This window comes from Desarmillaria tabescens, assembly GCF_030435595.1.
Source record: "Desarmillaria tabescens strain CCBAS 213 chromosome Unknown EV420scaffold_9, whole genome shotgun sequence".
NCBI lineage: Eukaryota > Fungi > Basidiomycota > Agaricomycetes > Agaricales > Physalacriaceae > Desarmillaria > Desarmillaria tabescens.
In genome coordinates this window covers 319002-337988 of record NW_026848308.1, presented here as the reverse complement: position 1 = coordinate 337988, position 18987 = coordinate 319002, and the positions used below count along the sequence as shown (strand labels likewise).

The window sequence follows — 18987 nt, the reverse complement described above, 5'->3', positions numbered from 1 at the left end:
ATGAGAAACAACTGATATGGTGGCCGGAAAGAAAGCAAATGCTTTTGGTTCCCACGCTCCTTTGTTGACTTGCCGACGGGCCGGTCATCCGCACCATCACATCGTCATACTGCAACATGGTCCGCAATGAAGATAGCTGCGGCGTACAGTACAAATGGCTTTCTAGGAAATCTATATGCTGCACTATTCTTTCGACGAATACTTGACAATGGACAAGCAGGCTACCATCTGTCCTCAAAATTTACTTAATGTTTCCATTGAGTTTCCATCTTTAACCTCTCACGCGTAGCCAACCCTTTTAGACTCCTTTCAGCGGATATGTATTTATGGACATTCTCGTGCTGTGCTGATTGACTAAAGACCGACTAAGGACATAAAGCTGTAGAAGTCACTCTTGCCGTCTTACCACCATGCGCAACAAGGGAAACGCAGCGATTCGTCCAACCTTGGTCATCCTCAAAGGCTTACAAGCCGCAGGAGATATAGCTCCGCTGCCTTATATCAAGGGAATCGCAGCATTGGCTATAACTGTCCTCGAAACTATCGATGTGTGTCTGCACTTTCACTTCTTGCAGTTAAATATACTAATGGATCTCGATAAGATGCTTCCACCAATCACAGGGATATTCGGGAACTAGTGGAGCGCATCGGGGATACTGTAATAGCCGTAAAGGATGCCGCAGTCACATATTCCCGAGTTGGTACCGGAAACGGGTTAGCTATTGAAGAAGTGTGTACAGATTTCATGCGGTACGTCTCCGCGTGTTTACCGTCTTTCTCTCATTCAATACAGAGACAACAGGTGCCTGGAAGACATTACCCATGAATTGAGAAAGATGGAAAGGAATAACGCTAGTAAGATCAGGATTATGCAATATCTCATGACCTCCAACGTTCGCGACGAGATCAACGGATTTGCACGGCAGGTCGACAACCTACAGAGAAACTTTAACGTACGTCCCCGACTATCTCATCTTCCGAAATCGATCCTTCTCAGATTTATTCAGACGAAGAATATTGTGAGGATTTGTGCGAACAATGAGGTGTCTGAAACCTATCTCAGGACACTTGAACACGGTATGAGAGAGCTTCGCGCGGAGCATTCGGACATGCATCGTACCTTGACACTCTTATTGGTCTCGCATAATGAACTTCTGACCCAAGTCTTCAATCAGTATAGGGTATTGAATGCTATGGGTCATGACGTGAAGAGAGATAGAGGCGAGGTACGCCAGTTTCCCTGATTGTTCACTCTGAACTGATCGAAACCTTTCCCCTAGAGAACCGCCATAGTCCAGAGTACCTTCGACTCTCGGTACATGACATATTATATCCTCCTATCGACCCTCACTACGACTTTCTTCTGGACTGTGTCGTGTTTTACCAACTTCCTCCCGACGCCGTTAATCTTGTACAGTCAAAGAGCGAGCATACGGCGCTATCTTTCGCCTTGGATACCTGTTCCGAGTTCGGGGAATTTAGTTCAAAGATCCAAGGATCGGCATGCTCCCCGCAGAAAGGCGCTTTGCGTGAGCTTTTGCTTGACGCTGTCTTCATGCTATCGATACTCAAGACATGTCTCTCATAGATTGGGATCAACTATTTCGGGCAACCTGATCAGCTCGGAGGATGCATCAACGATACGAGAGATATTCGGGAGTTCTTAATATGCCAGTGTCCTTCTCGTACCTTATTTTTATCATGTGTATTAATTATTCCTGCCGTCTAGATTACTGCGGCTACAAGGCCTGGGATATCGCGATGCTTACAGACGATAGTCCGGATCCTCATCAACACCCAACGAGGAAGAACTAATCGAAGCCATAAATTGGCTTGCAAGCGATGCTCAGCGGGGAGATACACTGGTCTTTTTCTGTATGCTCTTCTAATACCCAAGGCTATTTATTGACTGGGATTTCATACCATTAGACGCAGGAAATGGCGAACAAGTTAGCACTGAGGATGACAACAGGGTTGATAAATACGATGAAGGTTTTCGCTCTTCTTTGACGGACATCCACGCAGCACTTAATAGACTTCTTCTACTTTCCCAGCCATTTTGCCGGTCGATTACTACCAGCATGGACATATACTTCATCAAGTAAGCTCCCATGTTATGTATCTTTCCACCGATATCTCATCCTTGTTCCGATCCAGGAAATATACCAGATCATGGTAAAGCCTCTTCCAGCGGGTTGCCGGCTTACGGTACGCTACCTTTCCTTTCCCTTTTGATTCAAGCACATAGATAACTTCCGTTGTTAGGTTCTACTTTCGGTGAGCGTGCAGATATCTTGTTGTGTCCTACGTTATCAATTATTTAACAGTGCTGCCATTCCGAAGCGGCATTGAGTCAGTATAGTCAATTACTATTTCACCAGCACCCTTGAATAACACTATTCTTCTTAGATCTTCCCTACGTTGTAAGAAACGCGCACTTTAGATGCCTTGCCGATCTGACAGACCTTCGTTTACTCTAGTATGACTGTGACACCCACCTTATGAGTCCACGCCCGCTGATATCGCTCAAGTCCACCGCCGCCGACGTTGTAAGTATCCCCTTCCTCGATTTCCCTGGCAAGAAAGGGTGCTGATAAAGACAAAGGTGATTTGGTCCGGTGGAAAGGGTATGGCTGTTCATGAGACGGTCATCGGAGGCATGACTGTTAGCGCCTTCAACTATGTGCGCACTTATTGCGACTAACCACCCATACCTTGACGTGCTCTCAAACGGATTATAGGCATTTCTATCGTCCCTCAAGATGAACCCGAAACAGTCTTGCCGACAGCTCCTTCATTCATTGAGGTAAATTACATCTGCCCGTGATCATTATGTTCTGCGGTAACCTCTAATCATTAGGAATATTCTAACGGCCCGAGACAGACGCGAAAAGCCTCAGTTAGCTACTAGTTCTCAAAGTATTGTGGGTATTTACCCTGCACTGTCTTTTATTTGATCGATTGATTTATGGTCTTTACTATTAGGACCCTGATTTGCCGGCTACCTTGTAAGGATACTGACGACCGTCGTCAAGAACTTATTCCGTGTGCAAACAAAGACAACCTCTCGTCCTTTGCATCGGAATTCCGCTTCCTTAGCATCCAGATTTTCTATCCTTTTCTTCCAAGCGGTGCTTGTTTACAATTCATTTTCTTTTTTGACTTACCTCGGATTACTTCTGTAGCGACTTCATACAGCAATGTTATCTTCAAAAACATTGGTACCAACTGACATGGTTTAGATACGACGGCTGGTTGTCGTGCTTCCGTTGAGTCAACCGTCAAACTTAGATACCTGCTTCATGTAGTCGACAATCGAGATATCTCATAACACTAATAGGCTATACATTGTCAGAGAAACCCACTTTTAGGTTGATAATAGTTTTGTAGTATAGCACAAGAAGTTAAGAGGCATCTGGACGAACAACTCCCGGGATCTTTTTTCATCGACAATCATGCACTCTCCTTGCTATGGCGAATAAAAGCCGACATTCGAGCAGGATACGCGTAGCGAAGTTTACGTTGCGGTCGACTGCTAGGCATTTTGGCCCGGAAAGTGCGGCAGCGTTTGAAATCAAATCCCGCCTCCGCGCCCTTTTATCAACAACTTGTTGTGTCAAACAATCGCAACTTCCTTCTTGACCACCATAGTCGTGAATGCTTTCTCGGCTAAGGTGAACCCGACTCCTGGGACGGCAATAAAATAGGCCCGTGTAAGAATCGAGGTATACAACAGCGCCTATTCTTGTGGTCTTCATACTGATGTCGGGCTCTGCAGGCGCGTATTCGCAGGGGCCACCCCAGTAATACTGTAGCTTCTCGGTTAGATGACGCCATATATTTTGGTTCCTACAGTATTGAATCCGATTTTCAGGCATCGGTAACAGGTATTGCCAGGATTCCTGTCGTGCAAGTTTCGTCGATGGCTAAGAAGGCCGACCGGACTCTGATGTCAAGACCACTGGCGATTGGCTAGATTGCACTACCAGTCACTGGTGTAATCTCTATCGGTTTCTACCACGCTTGGTCACGTCAGGATATTTGACGCCACAAAATGCCTACACGCATGGTCGCCTTCTAAGAGTTGAGCACCCTATATATGCGCTTATATGTCAGCTGATATTGGACCTGTAGAGTGTTTACTGCTTCCTCCGAGACCTGCGGCTGACGCGTTGGCACAGATATGAACTGCCCATATTCGAAAGAGGGGTAGGCTCTTCATCTTGATGGACATCTTGCCGTTCTCACAATTTTTGGTTCTTAGTTAAAGAGTGGTGTCTTCCAGATACTAGGATGTGACCTCGATGCGTCACCGATGGGAAATTCATCCCAATTCGTCCGATGCATCCCACCACCACCAACATTCACGGTACGGTCTACTTAGTGAGTGTATCGGGTTTCCTTTCAATGTCAATATCACTGATGGTATGCCAACCTTCCCACGTATTTCGAACCGACAGTGATCTACATCATGGTCACAGCACGCTCACCTGCCGGTCTCGGCCCGACTCCTCCGGAGATATGCGCTTGCATATAAGGGGCCCGCAAATTTCATCAGCATCGATCTCGGCTTCCCAACTTCCCTCATCGAAATGGCTAATGGGTCAGTCGGACGTGCTTTTTTCGAGGTAATAGTCCTTTGACCCATTCTTCGGCCTTCAGGTCTGACCTTGTGGCGTTCAGCGTCACAGCGTGCTCTTTTTCCCTGGATTCGACACTATCGGTGTTTTGTTGATGGAAGAGAAAAGTCAAGAATTAGCCGCTCATCTGAACAGCGGCAGGCCAACGAACATTCGACGTCCAATTACATATCCATGCACAGTCGTCAACCGTGTAAACTCGCGGAAGGTCAAGGTATGGTAATGAATACGGTGAAGGACTTCTGAATCTCATTAGAACGCCACGGAAGATCCAGCCCCATATTGGATCGTCAGACGATGGTGTTTATTTGAAGCTCTCAGATATCCAAAGGTTGGGTTTGAACGACACGGGCTATACCGTTGTCACTCGTCAAGGGCCGTGTAAAGTGTATGTACCCGTGTCGCCTCTTACAGACTCCCGTCTATGACTAACATTGCCCACAGATATTCTGGTGTGACATTCTTCTTCCAGAATGACTACAACAATGGCATCTTTCGCTACCATGTACCCAATATCCTCGGCCTCGTGGCAGATACTGTCCACTCTGACGCCACGTTCAACACGAGGAAAGAGGGAATCATTGGAATACCACGGATAGATAAACACCTCGTGTTCATACACCACAGTGATGTATACATAATCCATCTCTCTGCCCTTTCTTCGCTCGCCCAATACTTCACAAATATGGTTCCCCTCTCCGATGTCGCATTCGATAGCGCACTGCGTCCTCAATTCCCGTCCACCGGGACGTACGTGGCCGACTTTTCAAGTGTCTATAGCACAGCGCTTGCGTGTCAAGCACCGCCTTACAACGTCTTTCGACAGAATATGACCATCCCTTCATTTTGCTTCTACGAGGCATGCAGGACATGCCACAAACGGGAGGGGATCAGTTGCAAGTTACGTATTTGTTCGCAGTGTAAGAAGGAGGGCAGGAAGATGCGTGCTTTGTACTGCGGAGAGGCGTGCCAGCGGGCAGACTGGCAGAGACATAAGGCTGAGCATGCGGGAACACAGCCTTGGGACGTAAATAGCCGCCCTGATATAGTCGTTGTTCCCCGACTGCCGATGAGGATGGGATGAGATGTGTTACATTCTGCTTGTACTTAGCTATGGTCAGGTTTATAATTTCTCTCTTACACCGCTACTAGGTTTCACTGGAGCACTGACGCGATGCGTAATAGTGCCAATCCTTCTGTCATACCCTCTGTATTTATTACCACAGAGCTACCTGGAGTAGTTCTGTGCTCTTCGTAGAAGACGTGCGATGAAGTCTTGGTGACTGCTCCTTTGCTTCTCCGTCTTTCATTTCGAGGATGTGTCCTTTCTCCTTTCACTAATAGAGAAAACCATAGCAGCCAGGAGTACTTACGTTTAGACTTTGCAATATCAAATCCAATCTTGTGCTTGAGATCTCGCCCTCGTATTCAGTACTCGTCTTGAAATAGGATATCTTTGAAATATGGGGTTATCACTTGAAGCTGAGACTTCGACTACAGAGAATCTATCTGTGCTAGTGGTGTCATAGAACCTTCTAACGCATTACGGCACAGTCATAAGTGACTAATAAATGAGAAGACTCACTGTACCCCGTTTCCTCACTTCGAAACAGTGGCTCGAGCACATACTAGCTGGATATAATGGCGCGTTTGAAATCGATTAATAAAGTAATTCTCGCCCCTCCTGATATATCGCTCGTACGACTCAGCGGACTATTTGATGCACCAGTGGTCCCAATTATGGGGTGTTTTTGAGAAGCGGATAAGTACTTTGCTGTGGCTCATCAATGGTTCATTGACCAGGCAGAGCCATCTGGTTTTCCAGATAACCCGAACCTTTTAGGGTCCCATTTTAGGCTATTAAAAATGTGCCAGCCTCTGCAGTGATTGTGAAGAGATAGTATGTACAAGCTGCGGTAATTCGGACTGTAGAAGGATGTAGGAGTAGAATACGTATAGACAAAAGAAGATAGCTTCAAACGAAAATGTCCTTCTTCAGCTCGGGTCTGCAGTCATTCTTCACCTCGCCAATATCCTTCAAGGAGAACGGTGTAGATCCCAAGGAGTCGAGTAACGGACTAAGCGAAAAACTCGTGTCTTCATCGGTTACAATACACAGTGGTGTAAGGACAGATTTAGTTGGTGTGAGGGGTCCAATCGAGCCGAAAGACGTGTCGCTATCCTCCAGATCCGTGATGAGAGAAGTGTCTGTAAAACTATCATCGTCACTATCCAAGACGTCCTTTGCATCATGAAGAGGCGTGACGTTGTGATGAAATTCATCTTCAGAGGCAATGGAGTCGAATAGAGTGAAAGATAGAGAATCAACCGAAAATCCCGAGTGGGAGGGGACGGGAACCATATCCACGTTATGAAAACGAGCATTCATGATTTGCCCAGTCTAATAGGACCAACAAGAGTTAAAGCAAGAAGGCATGAAATAAAAAGGCTCACAACGAATGACGTGCATGCATATAATGGAACGAATGACACTCGTACCCCAATTCCGTCAAATAGGTCTTCAACGACGCTCATGCCAAGGACGCTCTCGATGGTCCAGTCTTGAGGGATTTCATAAAGTATGATACCGCCCAAACCATGTTCGTCCATCCTTATGAATCTTCTCTTTCCCTTCATCTCTTCCGGTTGCAGCAGATCCTGGAAAACCGATTCGACGACGACGCGTTTCCAGATCTCGCCAGCAGGATAGTTAACTGGGCCGGGATTTATACGACTAGGCGATTTTGAGCTCAGGAGACGAGAGATATTTGCAGACCAGGTAGAAGATGGAGGCATTGTAGAAAGGGCGAGGCTGTGTGAAGTGTTCACATTCAAGAGGCGATGACCAGAAACGGAAGGGATGATCGGCGATCGCGATGAAGTCGGTATCGGACCGGTCACGTGAAGGTCCCAACTTTCTCCAAGTTTTCTCCAGCAGTTCTCACTGTCAGCAGCTTGTACTGGCAGAAGGCGCAAGTAGGCCCGCTCTTCAACGATCTTCGCCACTAAGTGCCTCTCCTCACTTTGTTAGGCTTCACAGATCTTGGAAATCCTTCCCTCCTACTCAGGTCACAGGTGCAGAGTACAGTCGGGTAATCCGAATGTGACTGCCGCTATTCTTAGCGTACTAACTTAGGGCGGAAATTTACGCTAAGCCTCTCCTTAGCATTGCACGACCGAGCATATACAGCTGTGTTCTTCGAGTGAGGTTCGAAGTTCTCTGTAGCGACGATGTCGAAACCCGTCCAGAAATGCAGTCAATTGTCTTCTTTGTGTACCAGTACCATACCTACGAGGAATACTTAGCGTGTATTCCTTCACACCATCCTGTCCGAAAATTCGCCATTCTGACCTGCGGATGTCGGCCACCCGAGTTCCGGGCCGATCCTATGACCCGTTATAAGGGACCGCCTTATTTTCAATGCCTGAAATCCATTCCTCGACCATGCCTCAAAGCAACGTAGAATTCGGTCCCAAGGGGATCCCGTAAAGGTGCGCCTTCCCTTCGCCCCTAGAACTTTGTATTTGACGAGGGTCATAAGGATATCATCAAAACGGCATTCGATAACGGGATCAACATGATCGATACTGCAGAAGCCTATGCAAAGGGACAATCGGAAGTGGAGATGTACGTTTGCTCCTCGTCATGTTGGTATCTATAGTAATCGACAGCTCCTTATAGCGGACGCGTCATCAAGGAGCTCGATATCCGGCGGTCTGACCTGGTGATTACCACGAAACTGTTCTGGGGTCTACGGACGGGGCCAAACGATGGCGGATTGTCGCGTAAGCAGGAAGTATCCAGTTTTATTCTTGATTGAATCGTGGCTTATGTTTGGCATTAGTATCATCGAAGGGACCCAAGAAGCACTTGCCCGTCTTCAGATGAACTACGTAGATGTAATCTTTGCTCATAGGTGTGACGTCAATGGTGAGTACAATTTTCTTACGTGCAAGTGTTTCTCATTCACGGACTCCAGTACCGATGGAGGAGATTGTTAGGGCATTCAACTTTGTGATCGAGAAAGGCTGGGTATGTAGACGGGATTCCTCCAGATTTGACTGTTATTCTTATATTTTTCTTAGGCCTTCTATTGGGCTACATCAGAATGGTCCGCTCGTGAGATTGAAGAAGCGCATCGTATGACGCAGCCTCAATTCACTGGAAGTGTTTTACTCATGCACTCTAATTTAGACGTCGCTTCTCGTTTGAATCTTATCGCTCCCGTTGCCGAGCAGTGCCAGCACAAGTAGGTTGAAGCCGTGGTATTGGCTCAGATGTGTAATTCCACTTCCTTGGCTCTTAGCATGTTCCACCGAGAGCAAGCAGAGAAAGAATACGCGTAAGTCTACCCGTTGTATCATTCCCTCGACTGACGGAGCGACCCAGACCGTTGTACAAGAAATACGGTCTTGGAACGACTGCCTTTTCCGTTTTGGCAAGTGGAGTGTTGACTGGGAAAGTATGTTACTCTTTTGCCGCAGTACTTCCCCTCTTGATCCCAGTCATTTATTTTCAGTACAATGATGGTATCCCTCCAGGTACGCGCCTATCCAACCCAGAGAATGGATTGGATTATATGGTCAAGGCTCTCGACACTCCCGAGGGGAAAGAGAAAATCCAGAAAGTCCGTGAACTCACACAGTTCGCTCAGGAGGGTAAGCACTCGTCTGTATTGTTTTAAAATATCAATTCTTAGGCTATGTAGAATTGCAAACGACCCCAGCTGCCCTTGCACTTGCCTGGGTGGCACGGAACCCGAATACGTCTACGGTGATTTTAGGCGCCTCGCGACCTGAGCAGGTGCTGGAGAACCTGAAGGCACTCGAGGTTCTGCCCAAGCTCACAGAGGATATTATGTGCAAGATCGAGGAGATTTTGAATAACAAGCCTGCGCCGCTGGTGAGTAGTCGATGGTGCAATGGTGAAGTGCTAAATTCTAGAATGGTAGCCTACGTACGGGCGTCCGCCATTGGATAAGTTTGGGAGGAATTAGAACTGATCTTCGATGTGAAAGTCTTCTGGTATATGACGTCAAGTCGCAAAGCTTCTGTAATATTTCAGGTTCACCTTGTACTTTTGAAATGCTTGCGCTGCCATAGGACGGTCAGATGCGGTTGCAATGGACATCCGGACCGACCGGCACGACAACTTGATCCCTTAGCCTCTCAATCATCTATCGATCTTCTTACTTTTAATAACTTACGTCCGTGTAAAGTCCGTGCCTCAAAGTGACACCGACTAGAGAAAGTAAGAAAAAATTTCTTGTAGGTTATCTGCATGATATGTTCCGCTCTATGACCGCCCACAACCCTGCTCTTCCGAGTCCGTATCTTCTAGCACATGGCTCTTATACTATTTTGGGCTGCATCTTCGCTTGCCGAATCCGATGGTCTACTTACCGATAGACGAGTCCATGGCATTTGCAGAGAGACAGTCATCAATGGATATCCAGGGACCTTCTGTGGTCGATTCGCATAACATCCAGGGATGATGAAGAATATCTATCCAACGTGGGTCTCTTCTGATATTTTAGCAGCATGGGCACTTCTGTTTAACCCCCAGTTTTTTTTCAATCTAGCCGTTCCTCGGGGTTCATTCAAAGATTTTATCGTTTTTGATGAGTAGTTTCTGCTTGCTCGTTCACCTAAACTAAAGTGAAGCCTTTGAATAACGAAACAGAGGGAAAAGGTGTGGTATACATACGTTTCAGGCCATCCCCATGATCATGTTAAGAGTGCATGTCTGTACGCGGTGCATTTCCGAGCCGCGCTTCTGTGTCCTGAATCCAGGAAAGAACGCGGCTAATTATTTCATCGCCTTGGTGCATGATAGGAAGGGTTTGGGTCTAGGGTTACAAGACGGCATTCGAAGTTCAGCCACCATCATACCAACATGAATAGATAGGCGCCATGAAGCTCCGAGTCTGCAAGAATTGTTCGTCAGCCATGATGTACACTTGCTCCCTTGATGATGGCATCAGCACTTCCGGCTCTAGACTCTCGCTGTTTTTCGTCATAGCATTGTAAGAGTGTCGGTCATAGGCTCCTTCTTCTCCGGCTGATTATTTGCCAGCCTTCGCGCGTATATTGGAACGCTCCTTAGAACTAGTCACTGCTAGAAGGATATACTTAGACTCATGGACCCGAAATTATTTTGGTCTTCAGGTCTACCGGTCAGTGTTTCCTCAGTTGCACTTGATTTCCTGTTCAAGGTACCATGCAATAGGATACATGTCACTTTTCGCCGGAAAAGAAATCACGTAAAGACATTTTGTAATCCTGTCGTTTTTTAATAAACGAAGGGAAATGATGGAACCTCCAGTTGTATCTCTTCCCGTCGTCTAGCACAGATCTGTGCAGCGACATTATCTGCCACTTTTCAGATCTAAGAGATTCGCAGGTCTATTATTGGCGTATATATCGGTTTCTCTGCAATCAATGGGTCGTTCGAGGCTCCTGGTGATCACACGCAGGCATTATGGGATACAAGCCTTCTTCGTAGCGGGCGTTTTAGCATTCGTCTATTTATGCTGGCCAAGAAAAGCTTGTCGGTAAGCATCTTATCAGTTGTATTCTCCTTGTTACCTGCCTTGCAGCAATGAGGAAAGGCTTTCTCCTCTCTTCTTCACGAAAGTCCGCAGAGATTCGTTCATTGGACCCCTTCCCATCGTCATCCGTTTCCGAGCCTCCACCCGATCACGATGTAACTCGAGTTCTGTCCAGGACTCCTCGTATCGTTCTCTCGGACACGAGAATACCCGGTGCACCTTGTTTCCTTTACCTGCCCCAAGGAAAGCATGACATGGTATACATCGACAATCTCGCCAAGGTTAAAGAACTATCTACATGGACAGTGTGGAATAGGCCTACTCCTTCCGACAATAGGAATGCCGTCGTTTTTCGCCCTGTCGAGGGCAAAGGCGTGGGTATGATCGCTCGTCGAGCGATCATTGCTGGGGAACTCATCATCGCCGAGCGGCCAGTCTATGCGCAGCGGAAGGCGCTTCCGCGGTGTGATGCAGAAAACGCTGTGAACGGCGTTTTTCACCTCTCCTCTGTGAAGGACCTCAGTCCCGCATCGCGCGAAGCCATCTTTTCGTTGAAGAACTCGAAGACAGGCTATCATCCTCTTCACGGCATCCTCCAGACGAATTTCCTCATGCTCGATATCACCGAAGAGCCAGACCCAGACCCAGAGAACCAATTCGTGGGTATCTTCCCCCTCCTTTCGCGGGCCAACCACGATTGTACCCCCAATTCTCACTATTTCTTCAATTTTTCGTCTTTCACCGGGGAGTTTCGTGCCATGAGAGATATTCCGCAGGGAGACGAGGTGACGATCGCGTATACGCATGTCCTGGCTCCTAGGGGTGCCAGACAAGCTCAGCTGAGGAGCGGTTATTCCTTTATCTGCTCGTGCGCGGCATGCCACCTCGATGCGAAACAAGCTGAAGCCTCTGACGAGCGGCGTGCGAGGATCCATCAGTTGGTGGAAGAGATTACGCCTGGGAATTCCGCATGGCGGAAGCCTTCTTACGAGAGGATGACGGAGTGCTTGAATATGGTAGAGAAGGAGCGCCTTGACATTTATCGTGCGCAGATACTCTTCTACGGAGGGACGTTGCTATTGCAACAAGGGGATATCACGCACTTTTTGCAATGGATGAAAAGAGCCAAAGAGGAGTATCGTCGATTTGAAGGAGAAATGTCACCGACATTCAAGGCCATAAAGACGACGTGAGTACAGCCAGCCACGAGATTTGCGAATAAGCTTTTCTAATAGATTTATGCTTTGCGAAGTCTTCAGATCTGGCCTGGCGCTTCGCGTTGAAGCCCAAGCGGCGACTAACGATATTTCAATACCAATGTACTAAGTGACGGAACCGTGTTTGACATTAATCCCTTATGTTTGACCATTCCTGACCGCAAGGCGCACTTTCTCAGAGAAATATTTTGTTCTGGTAAGAACTGCGGGCAAACGATCTCTAAGTGTTTTGATTTACCTATTATCTTCAAACGAACGTTCTGCTGGTATTCTGATCTCAGGCTGTAGTTTGTTTAAAAAAGCCGTACCTTGGTCTTCGGTGAAACACTGAGAAAATACATGTCAAAGATTCATTGAGCCGATACATCTACAGACTTCTTATGATCTCATATCCATCCAGCTCGATCCCTCCCGACGAGATCTGGAAAGTACAAAGACACCTGAGTTATTCGTATCCGAGGCCCTTCCCTTCATAGCGTACTGTAACATGGTATCCTTTCCCGCATTCCCGTCATTCTCTTCTTCCACCAAAGCATCTAGTTCCGAGTTTCTGGTCGCCCGGACAATATCCCAGAAAGTGGTGTTACTATCGTCTCCATCCTTCAACGTGCAAGCCAACCCGACGGCACCACATGCTGCCGTTGAGATCAAGGTAGCAGCGTAGATGATCCACAGTCTCTGGCTATGGTAAACCCATATTAGCTGATCCTCGGTTACCGATGCGTTAGTCACGGTTGTATCACCCGTGGAACTTATCAGTGCGACCGTGGCATTGACTAGGATCTGCTCCAGTGCGCTGATGACATTCTCAGCGTTTGGAGTGAACGTTCTGGCTGTTTCGTCAAGCGAAAATAAGTTAGTGGACATCATATCGGTAACAGGGAACCAATGTTCCAGCGGTTTCTCCGATGTGGGAAGAAAGGAGAGTGTAATTGTTCCTTGAAGCTGGATATATAACCAATACACAATGGCTGTGTAACGGAGGAGGGACGCAATCTCAGCCTGAGGGGGGACATTGCTATCTTGGCCGAAACCACAAACGTGAGGCGACACGATCGACTCGTCGGAGTACTTTGTAAGGCTGCCGTAGGATATGATACTGGGGGAAACCGTTCCAGTGTTATTTACGAATGATACGGCAGATTGCTGGGTGGAGTTGTAGAGTGTGCAGTGAGCTCCAGCAAATGTTGATTTCCCGTCAGCATCATACGTACGCCACGCCATGGACATATTCGAGCCGGTGGTAGTGTCCATAAGATCGTACGTAGCATTATACACGGTCCAAGACTCAATATCCCCAGGAATCTCGGGAAGCATTGTGCTGACTTCACCCGGACTGAGCTCTGTACATCTCAGAGCAGGTGCAGGGTATTGGATCGTGTAATGGCACTCTCTCCCACATCCTATAGGTGCATTCCAGCCAACAAGTGTATCGGACGACAATGCTTGAATCAGGATCCTTTGCCATGCTGTAGAAGGGGTGAAGTCACATCGAACTTCGGAAATATTGTCGGATTTACTGAAGGAAATTGTGGGAACAGAGATGGTGGTGTTTTTGGGAGAAGCTGAGCCAACTTCGAGAGAGTTGGGAGCGAGGATGGATACGAGCGCAAGTAATTGCACAATTGTTGCCATGAAGATGACAGGAATCACATTCCTGAGTCGTTTGGATGATGCAAGGCGGAGAATTGGAAAAGGGCTGGGTAAACCAAATAAATGATTTAATTGAAGGATAGTGAATGGTCTGCGACGGATAAGCCACCAGATCTACTGAGCCCGTTAATTAAGTTACCCGATTTGAACAAAAGATACTCACGAGCTGCGTAAGTGATACCGAAACTGATGCTATGCAAAGCCACTGGACCAATGTACTCAGAGCGTTGGATGAATTCTTTATCCAGAATTGGCTTGACACGGTGCGTCCTTGTAGGATAAATAGGTAAACATGGTGCATCCCAGCAGTAAGTGCGGCACCGAGGAGTAGCACGGCTATGACGGCTGGTGTGCCTCTTAGTTGTATCCGTTGAGCTGTCGGTGGTGACTCGGCGAGGGTGGCAGACGAGGATGAAAGATCTGTTTCCGACTTTGCTGGAGTGGAAAATGACTGATCCTCGCTGGACCAGGAAGGTGTGAGTAAATCCGCGCGCTCCTCTCTGTGGTGGTCCATGACACTTTGTCTTCACGAATCTTGGGGACGAATGATATGGTGAAGCAGAAAACCAGCATAGATATGCTTACAAGATTTTAAGTAAGGATGAGCGCCTATTCGCCATGACGACGCAGTGATAATAATCATCTGCTAAGGGAAAGGGACCCGATAGATGATACAGATGTATACCACTGTCACACTTTCCGACTTGCGTTTGAAATACCCGGAGTGGAAGGCTGAAATCTAAGATAGTACGTATAAGTTCGATTTCACCAGAGCTATTATTGACATTAAAATATCGACTTGGACAAGAAAATCGACGCAGTCATAAAGTCTGAGTTGAGTGATAAGTAGTAGTGGTTCACTATGGCCATATGGCGAACGACTGATCGGATCTGATGACGAGCCGCTTCAATACATAGAGCAACGGCGAAATGATGGCCTATTCCGAAATGCGGCATGATATCCGCAAATCCATAGAAAGCATCCCAAGAACTTCGAGGTTTCAATCATGGCCCCTGCTCCACGAACAAACGATGTACAGCAGATGGTGGAATTATGACGAGAAAGCTGGACAAAATCGATGGAAAACACATGAAAAGCTCTGCTTGTATCGCAGATCGGGAAGATTCGAAGTGATGCCACGGAGTCGGAAGCGATACAGAACTTGCTGTTTACTCCCTTTAGTCTACCTAGCATGGATGTTTTTGCGAGGCTATTAGCATTCGGTGAGCAGTGTAGTGGAAACTGGATAGAGGAATCATAAATGGATACAGCTTGGTATGTAGAAATACCAGAGAAGTATACCTTCTGCTCATATCACTGATGCCTCTCTTCCGGTGGCGGAACAACAACCATATCAGGATAGGTGTTCTGGATATCCCACGGTTGCGTACCCGCATGTTCCGCCTTATGTTTCTTCCAATCCGCCCTCTGACACGCCTCTCCACAATACAGAGCGCGGGCCTTCCTGCCCTCCTTCGTGCACCGTGAACAAATTCGTAGCTTGATACCATCCTGGGGATTCTCTCGCTTCCGACACGTCCTGCATTCGTCTCGGTAACGAAGTAGAGGAACAGACATGTCTTGCAGAAGGACGCGATATGGAGGTGCTCGATGTTTTCGTGCCGCGTCGTAGACGGCGGAGAAGTCGGCGATGCAAGTCCCAGGTGGGGGTAGATGTGCGCGGACGTTCCTATCAAATTTGATGGCCGTGAGGGGGATCATATGTGTGAGGTATTGCTGGAAAGACGGGACGATGGAGAGGTCGATGACGTGGACATGCATGAGATGTATGAAGATAAGGTGGTTGTCAATCCGTGGCAGTCCGATGATTCCTTCCTTTTTGGTGTTAAAAGTTGCATCGGAGTAGGCTGTGTCTCCTTCCAGGCAAAGGATATGTGGTACGTGGTAGCGAATTGTACCGCCATTGTGATCGTTCTCAAAAAAGAATGATACACCGGAATAACTGTGGTAAAACTGGTTCATAAGGGTTGAAAGGGCGTGGCATGGGTACGTGCACTTTACATGGCCCATGACGAGTGGCAACCGTCTGTCCTGTATCGCCGAGGCCCAGCTTGTGGATATCAGCAGGATTCAGATATACACCATCGTCGGATGTTCCAATGAGAGGCTGGATCTGGACCCGGCATGACGATAAGAAGTATTCAAAGGGATTCACGTCCTGACCTTCACTTTCTGCGAGTTTCCAGGGTTGACGACAGTACATGGATATGTAGTCGGACGGTGGATATTTGATGGCCTCCCACGGCTTAGATGATCGGCCAATTCCTCACTTTTCTCTGCCATTACGAAGGTGCTAGCCGAGCCATTTCCAGGGAAGAAGAGTAAGTTGTATTTCTGGAGGAATACTATCAGAAAGACCGCCATCGAATGTTACTGAGGATCTCTGGTTACCTCGCAAAATGTACGTCCAAGAGCTCCGTTAACCTGGGACATTTTGAGGGAAATCCGGCTGGATAAGTTTAAGCACGGTTGATGATAAATTAAATGAGGATTTAATGCGTGCCGACAACTTGCTAGGCTAGAATGAGACCGCCGGGGAGAAAAATCAGTTGATGACGGTTGACCGGCCCGTTGGCAAAATCAACAAGGAGCGTGGGAATTAGCTACGCCTCCACTCCTCTCTACTACCACCACCATCGCGCTCGGGATCAAGCCAGCAATTGTCCATTGGCTGGTCATGCTCGGCTCACTATCCAGCTGTACATAAGTATCCCTTCTGTACACACTTGTTTCGTTCTAAGCCTGAAAAATGGCATAAAATCGGTATCCGCCTGCTCGATGTTATCGTACAAACCGCGTCGGGGACAATGATTCGACGAAATCTTACTATTACTGGCGTAGCCATGGTCGCGAAGGATAATTGAAAAACTGGTAGCATATATGCGCCAAAACACCAGAACGATGCGGCGGCCGAGGTATGCGTCATTTTCCCTAGCCATCTTTATATTGTCATCCATTACTTCGGGCCTAGAAAATCGGTGCCCTGTACAGAAAAAATTGGTGGAATAGCTGCTGTGAAGGCGCACGGTGCATGTTATGGGATCGCGAATGATGATTTAGGTCGGTCGCCATCAGTTTCCCTTTGAGTTGCCCGTTAACTCCATCACAGTCTTGACGAACGGTACAAGAAACTGCTTATGCTCTCTGGCATGGAGGCAGCGATGCATCTGTTTTCTAGCCGGGTTTTAGTCATGAATGCATGAACCCTGAACACCGCATACTCTGCGTTACCCACTCCAACGGTCGACCTAACAATGAGGCAATCACAAGGAAGTCCATCGTCGATCCCGCAGTTTTCCAGGGCCGTTATGTGTTACGTTGCAAAGTTTTGTGATTGTGGCCGTTTTCCAAGCTCGTCATTTAGGACAGGCAATGGCGTCGATGACAAGCTGGGAGGCCCATGGGGGCTACGAGGAAGAATTACGTACTTCTTTCGTTCTCGCAAATCCTATCGTGTCCCAGGTTGTACCCCGAGGTATCTGAGTTCATCTTGGTCCTAAAAAATCATTAACTACCGCGTCTAAGCCTAATTTTGCATGCACGTATCTCAGTGGGCGTATCGTGGTTTGGGTCGGCGAAGAAATTATAGGTCTCCACATAAACTCTGCAATACAAAATGAATGGTGGTGTATAAATCAGCCGCACAGTACGTACTGTTCGCAGTCCTTCAGCGAGACATTATGTAACGTCTTGCTGGTAGAAGATCATCGTCCGTTTTCATGTTCAACGTCGTTTCGTTCAAGCCGCCTCTCGATGAAATGGCATTATCTTGACGGCTCAGAGACGAAACCAACGGAGTCGATGAACACATGCCACTCAGGTACGTTTTATCTTGACATTTAACTGATCATGCTCTTTTCACCTCTCCGCTGCGAGAGACCTCAGTCCCGCATCGCGCGAGGCCATCTTTTCGCTGAAGAGCTCAAAGACCAACTATTGTATCCTCCAGACGAACTTCCTCATGCTCGATATCACCGACGAGCTAGACCCAGATCCAGAGAACCAGTTCGCGGGTATCTTTCCCCTTCTTTCGCGGGTCAACCACGATTGTAGGACTGTCTGACAAGCTCAGCTGAGGAGCGGTTATTCCTTTATCTGCTCGTGTGCGGCATGCCGCCCCGACACGAAACGAGCTGAAGCCTCCGACGAGCGGCGTGCGAGGATCCATCAGTTGGTGGAAGAGATTACGCCTGGGAATTCCGCATGGCGGAAGCCTTCGTACGAGAAGATGAAGGAGTGCTTGGAAGTGGTAGAGAAGGTGCGCCTTGACATTTACCGTGCACAAATTCTCTTCTACGGAGGGACGTTGCTATTGCAACTGGGCGATATCACGCACTTTTTGCGATGGATGAAAAGAGCCAAAGAGGAGTATCGTCGATTCGAAGGAGAAACGTCACCGACATTCAAGGCCATAAAGACAACGTGAGTACAGGCATTCACGAGATTTGCGAATAAGCTTTTCTGATAGTTTTGTGTGTTGCGGTCTTCAGATCTGGTCGGGCGCTTCGTGTTGAAGTCCAAGCGGCACCGGGTACCATTGCTTTCATACTACCTTCAAAAATGCTTTGACGGTAATATAGATATAGACGTCCTTCCACACTGGGCCAGGTACCTATTTTTGCCTTCATTGATGACTCATGATGTATTCTTACGATATTTCTATACAATCTGAATATCACGGCATGACCTGTCTATTTCTCTAGTTACATCGTCGTGGCACAATAGAATGTCCAAACCCACCACTTGAACGCGAAATTCTCTCCGCCCCAACCAGGGTACTTCTCGGTGTTCAGCGGATCTTGAAGAATATCGTAGAGAATACCACTCAAGTCATATCTCGACAGGATGTATTTTTAGACGTCCAGGAGAATAAGTAATTTGAGGCAAGGCTGAGATTTTGGAAT

General features: G+C 47.5%; 8 protein-coding genes across 8 annotated transcripts; 5 read left to right on the top strand and 3 right to left on the bottom strand.

Moving 5' to 3' along the window:
- Positions 1–410: 410 nt before the first annotated feature.
- On the top strand, positions 411–3435 carry EV420DRAFT_1761579 (caspase domain-containing protein; the record flags this gene model as incomplete). Its single annotated transcript, XM_060480668.1, has 17 exons — positions 411–552; positions 603–750; positions 803–953; positions 1008–1226; positions 1281–1529; positions 1779–1875; positions 1930–1992; positions 2055–2101; positions 2158–2208; positions 2266–2277; positions 2328–2352; positions 2410–2423; positions 2481–2549; positions 2606–2683; positions 2742–2806; positions 2861–2924; positions 2986–3435. The coding sequence occupies 17 exons, from the start codon at positions 411–413 to the stop codon at positions 3010–3012; spliced, it is 1521 nt and encodes a 506-aa protein (XP_060333923.1). The 3' UTR covers positions 3013–3435.
- Positions 3436–4572: 1137 nt separating this feature from the next.
- Positions 4573–6072, top strand: EV420DRAFT_1523999 (uncharacterized protein). The gene is made up of 4 exons (XM_060472325.1): positions 4573–4628; positions 4684–4854; positions 4910–5028; positions 5085–6072. Exons 1-4 carry the CDS (start codon positions 4593–4595, stop codon positions 5722–5724), a joined length of 966 nt encoding a protein of 321 aa, XP_060333922.1. The 5' UTR covers positions 4573–4592; the 3' UTR covers positions 5725–6072.
- A 262-nt stretch (positions 6073–6334) lies between these two features.
- Positions 6335–7481, bottom strand: EV420DRAFT_1523996 (uncharacterized protein). The gene is made up of 2 exons (XM_060472324.1): positions 7095–7481; positions 6335–7041 (listed from the first exon to the last, which is right to left on the bottom strand). Exons 1-2 carry the CDS (start codon positions 7434–7436, stop codon positions 6616–6618), a joined length of 768 nt encoding a protein of 255 aa, XP_060333921.1. The 5' UTR covers positions 7437–7481; the 3' UTR covers positions 6335–6615.
- Positions 7482–8085: 604 nt separating this feature from the next.
- Positions 8086–9804, top strand: EV420DRAFT_1734457 (NADP-dependent oxidoreductase domain-containing protein; the record flags this gene model as incomplete). The annotated part of the gene is made up of 12 exons (XM_060479982.1): positions 8086–8100; positions 8156–8268; positions 8323–8421; positions 8486–8571; positions 8621–8673; positions 8727–8781; positions 8836–8890; positions 8948–8983; positions 9031–9103; positions 9161–9299; positions 9350–9543; positions 9593–9804. The coding sequence occupies 12 exons, from the start codon at positions 8086–8088 to the stop codon at positions 9635–9637; spliced, it is 963 nt and encodes a 320-aa protein (XP_060333920.1). The 3' UTR covers positions 9638–9804.
- A 1437-nt stretch (positions 9805–11241) lies between these two features.
- Positions 11242–12517, top strand: EV420DRAFT_1477055 (uncharacterized protein; the record flags this gene model as incomplete). Its single annotated transcript, XM_060469388.1, has 2 exons — positions 11242–12380; positions 12451–12517. The coding sequence occupies 2 exons, from the start codon at positions 11242–11244 to the stop codon at positions 12515–12517; spliced, it is 1206 nt and encodes a 401-aa protein (XP_060333919.1).
- A 198-nt stretch (positions 12518–12715) lies between these two features.
- EV420DRAFT_1523990 (uncharacterized protein) lies at positions 12716–14613 on the bottom strand. Its single transcript, XM_060472323.1, has 2 exons — positions 14225–14613; positions 12716–14175 (listed from the first exon to the last, which is right to left on the bottom strand). The coding sequence occupies exons 1-2, from the start codon at positions 14573–14575 to the stop codon at positions 12787–12789; spliced, it is 1740 nt and encodes a 579-aa protein (XP_060333918.1). The 5' UTR covers positions 14576–14613; the 3' UTR covers positions 12716–12786.
- Positions 14614–15197: 584 nt separating this feature from the next.
- EV420DRAFT_1181155 (uncharacterized protein) lies at positions 15198–16620 on the bottom strand. The gene is made up of 4 exons (XM_060466232.1): positions 16475–16620; positions 16247–16417; positions 16078–16196; positions 15198–16025 (listed from the first exon to the last, which is right to left on the bottom strand). The coding sequence occupies exons 1-4, from the start codon at positions 16514–16516 to the stop codon at positions 15377–15379; spliced, it is 981 nt and encodes a 326-aa protein (XP_060333917.1). The 5' UTR covers positions 16517–16620; the 3' UTR covers positions 15198–15376.
- Positions 16621–18044: 1424 nt separating this feature from the next.
- EV420DRAFT_1639512 (uncharacterized protein) lies at positions 18045–18652 on the top strand (the record flags this gene model as incomplete). Its single annotated transcript, XM_060476979.1, has 3 exons — positions 18045–18096; positions 18151–18505; positions 18574–18652. The coding sequence occupies 3 exons, from the start codon at positions 18045–18047 to the stop codon at positions 18650–18652; spliced, it is 486 nt and encodes a 161-aa protein (XP_060333916.1).
- Between the last annotated feature and the right edge of the window lie 335 nt (positions 18653–18987).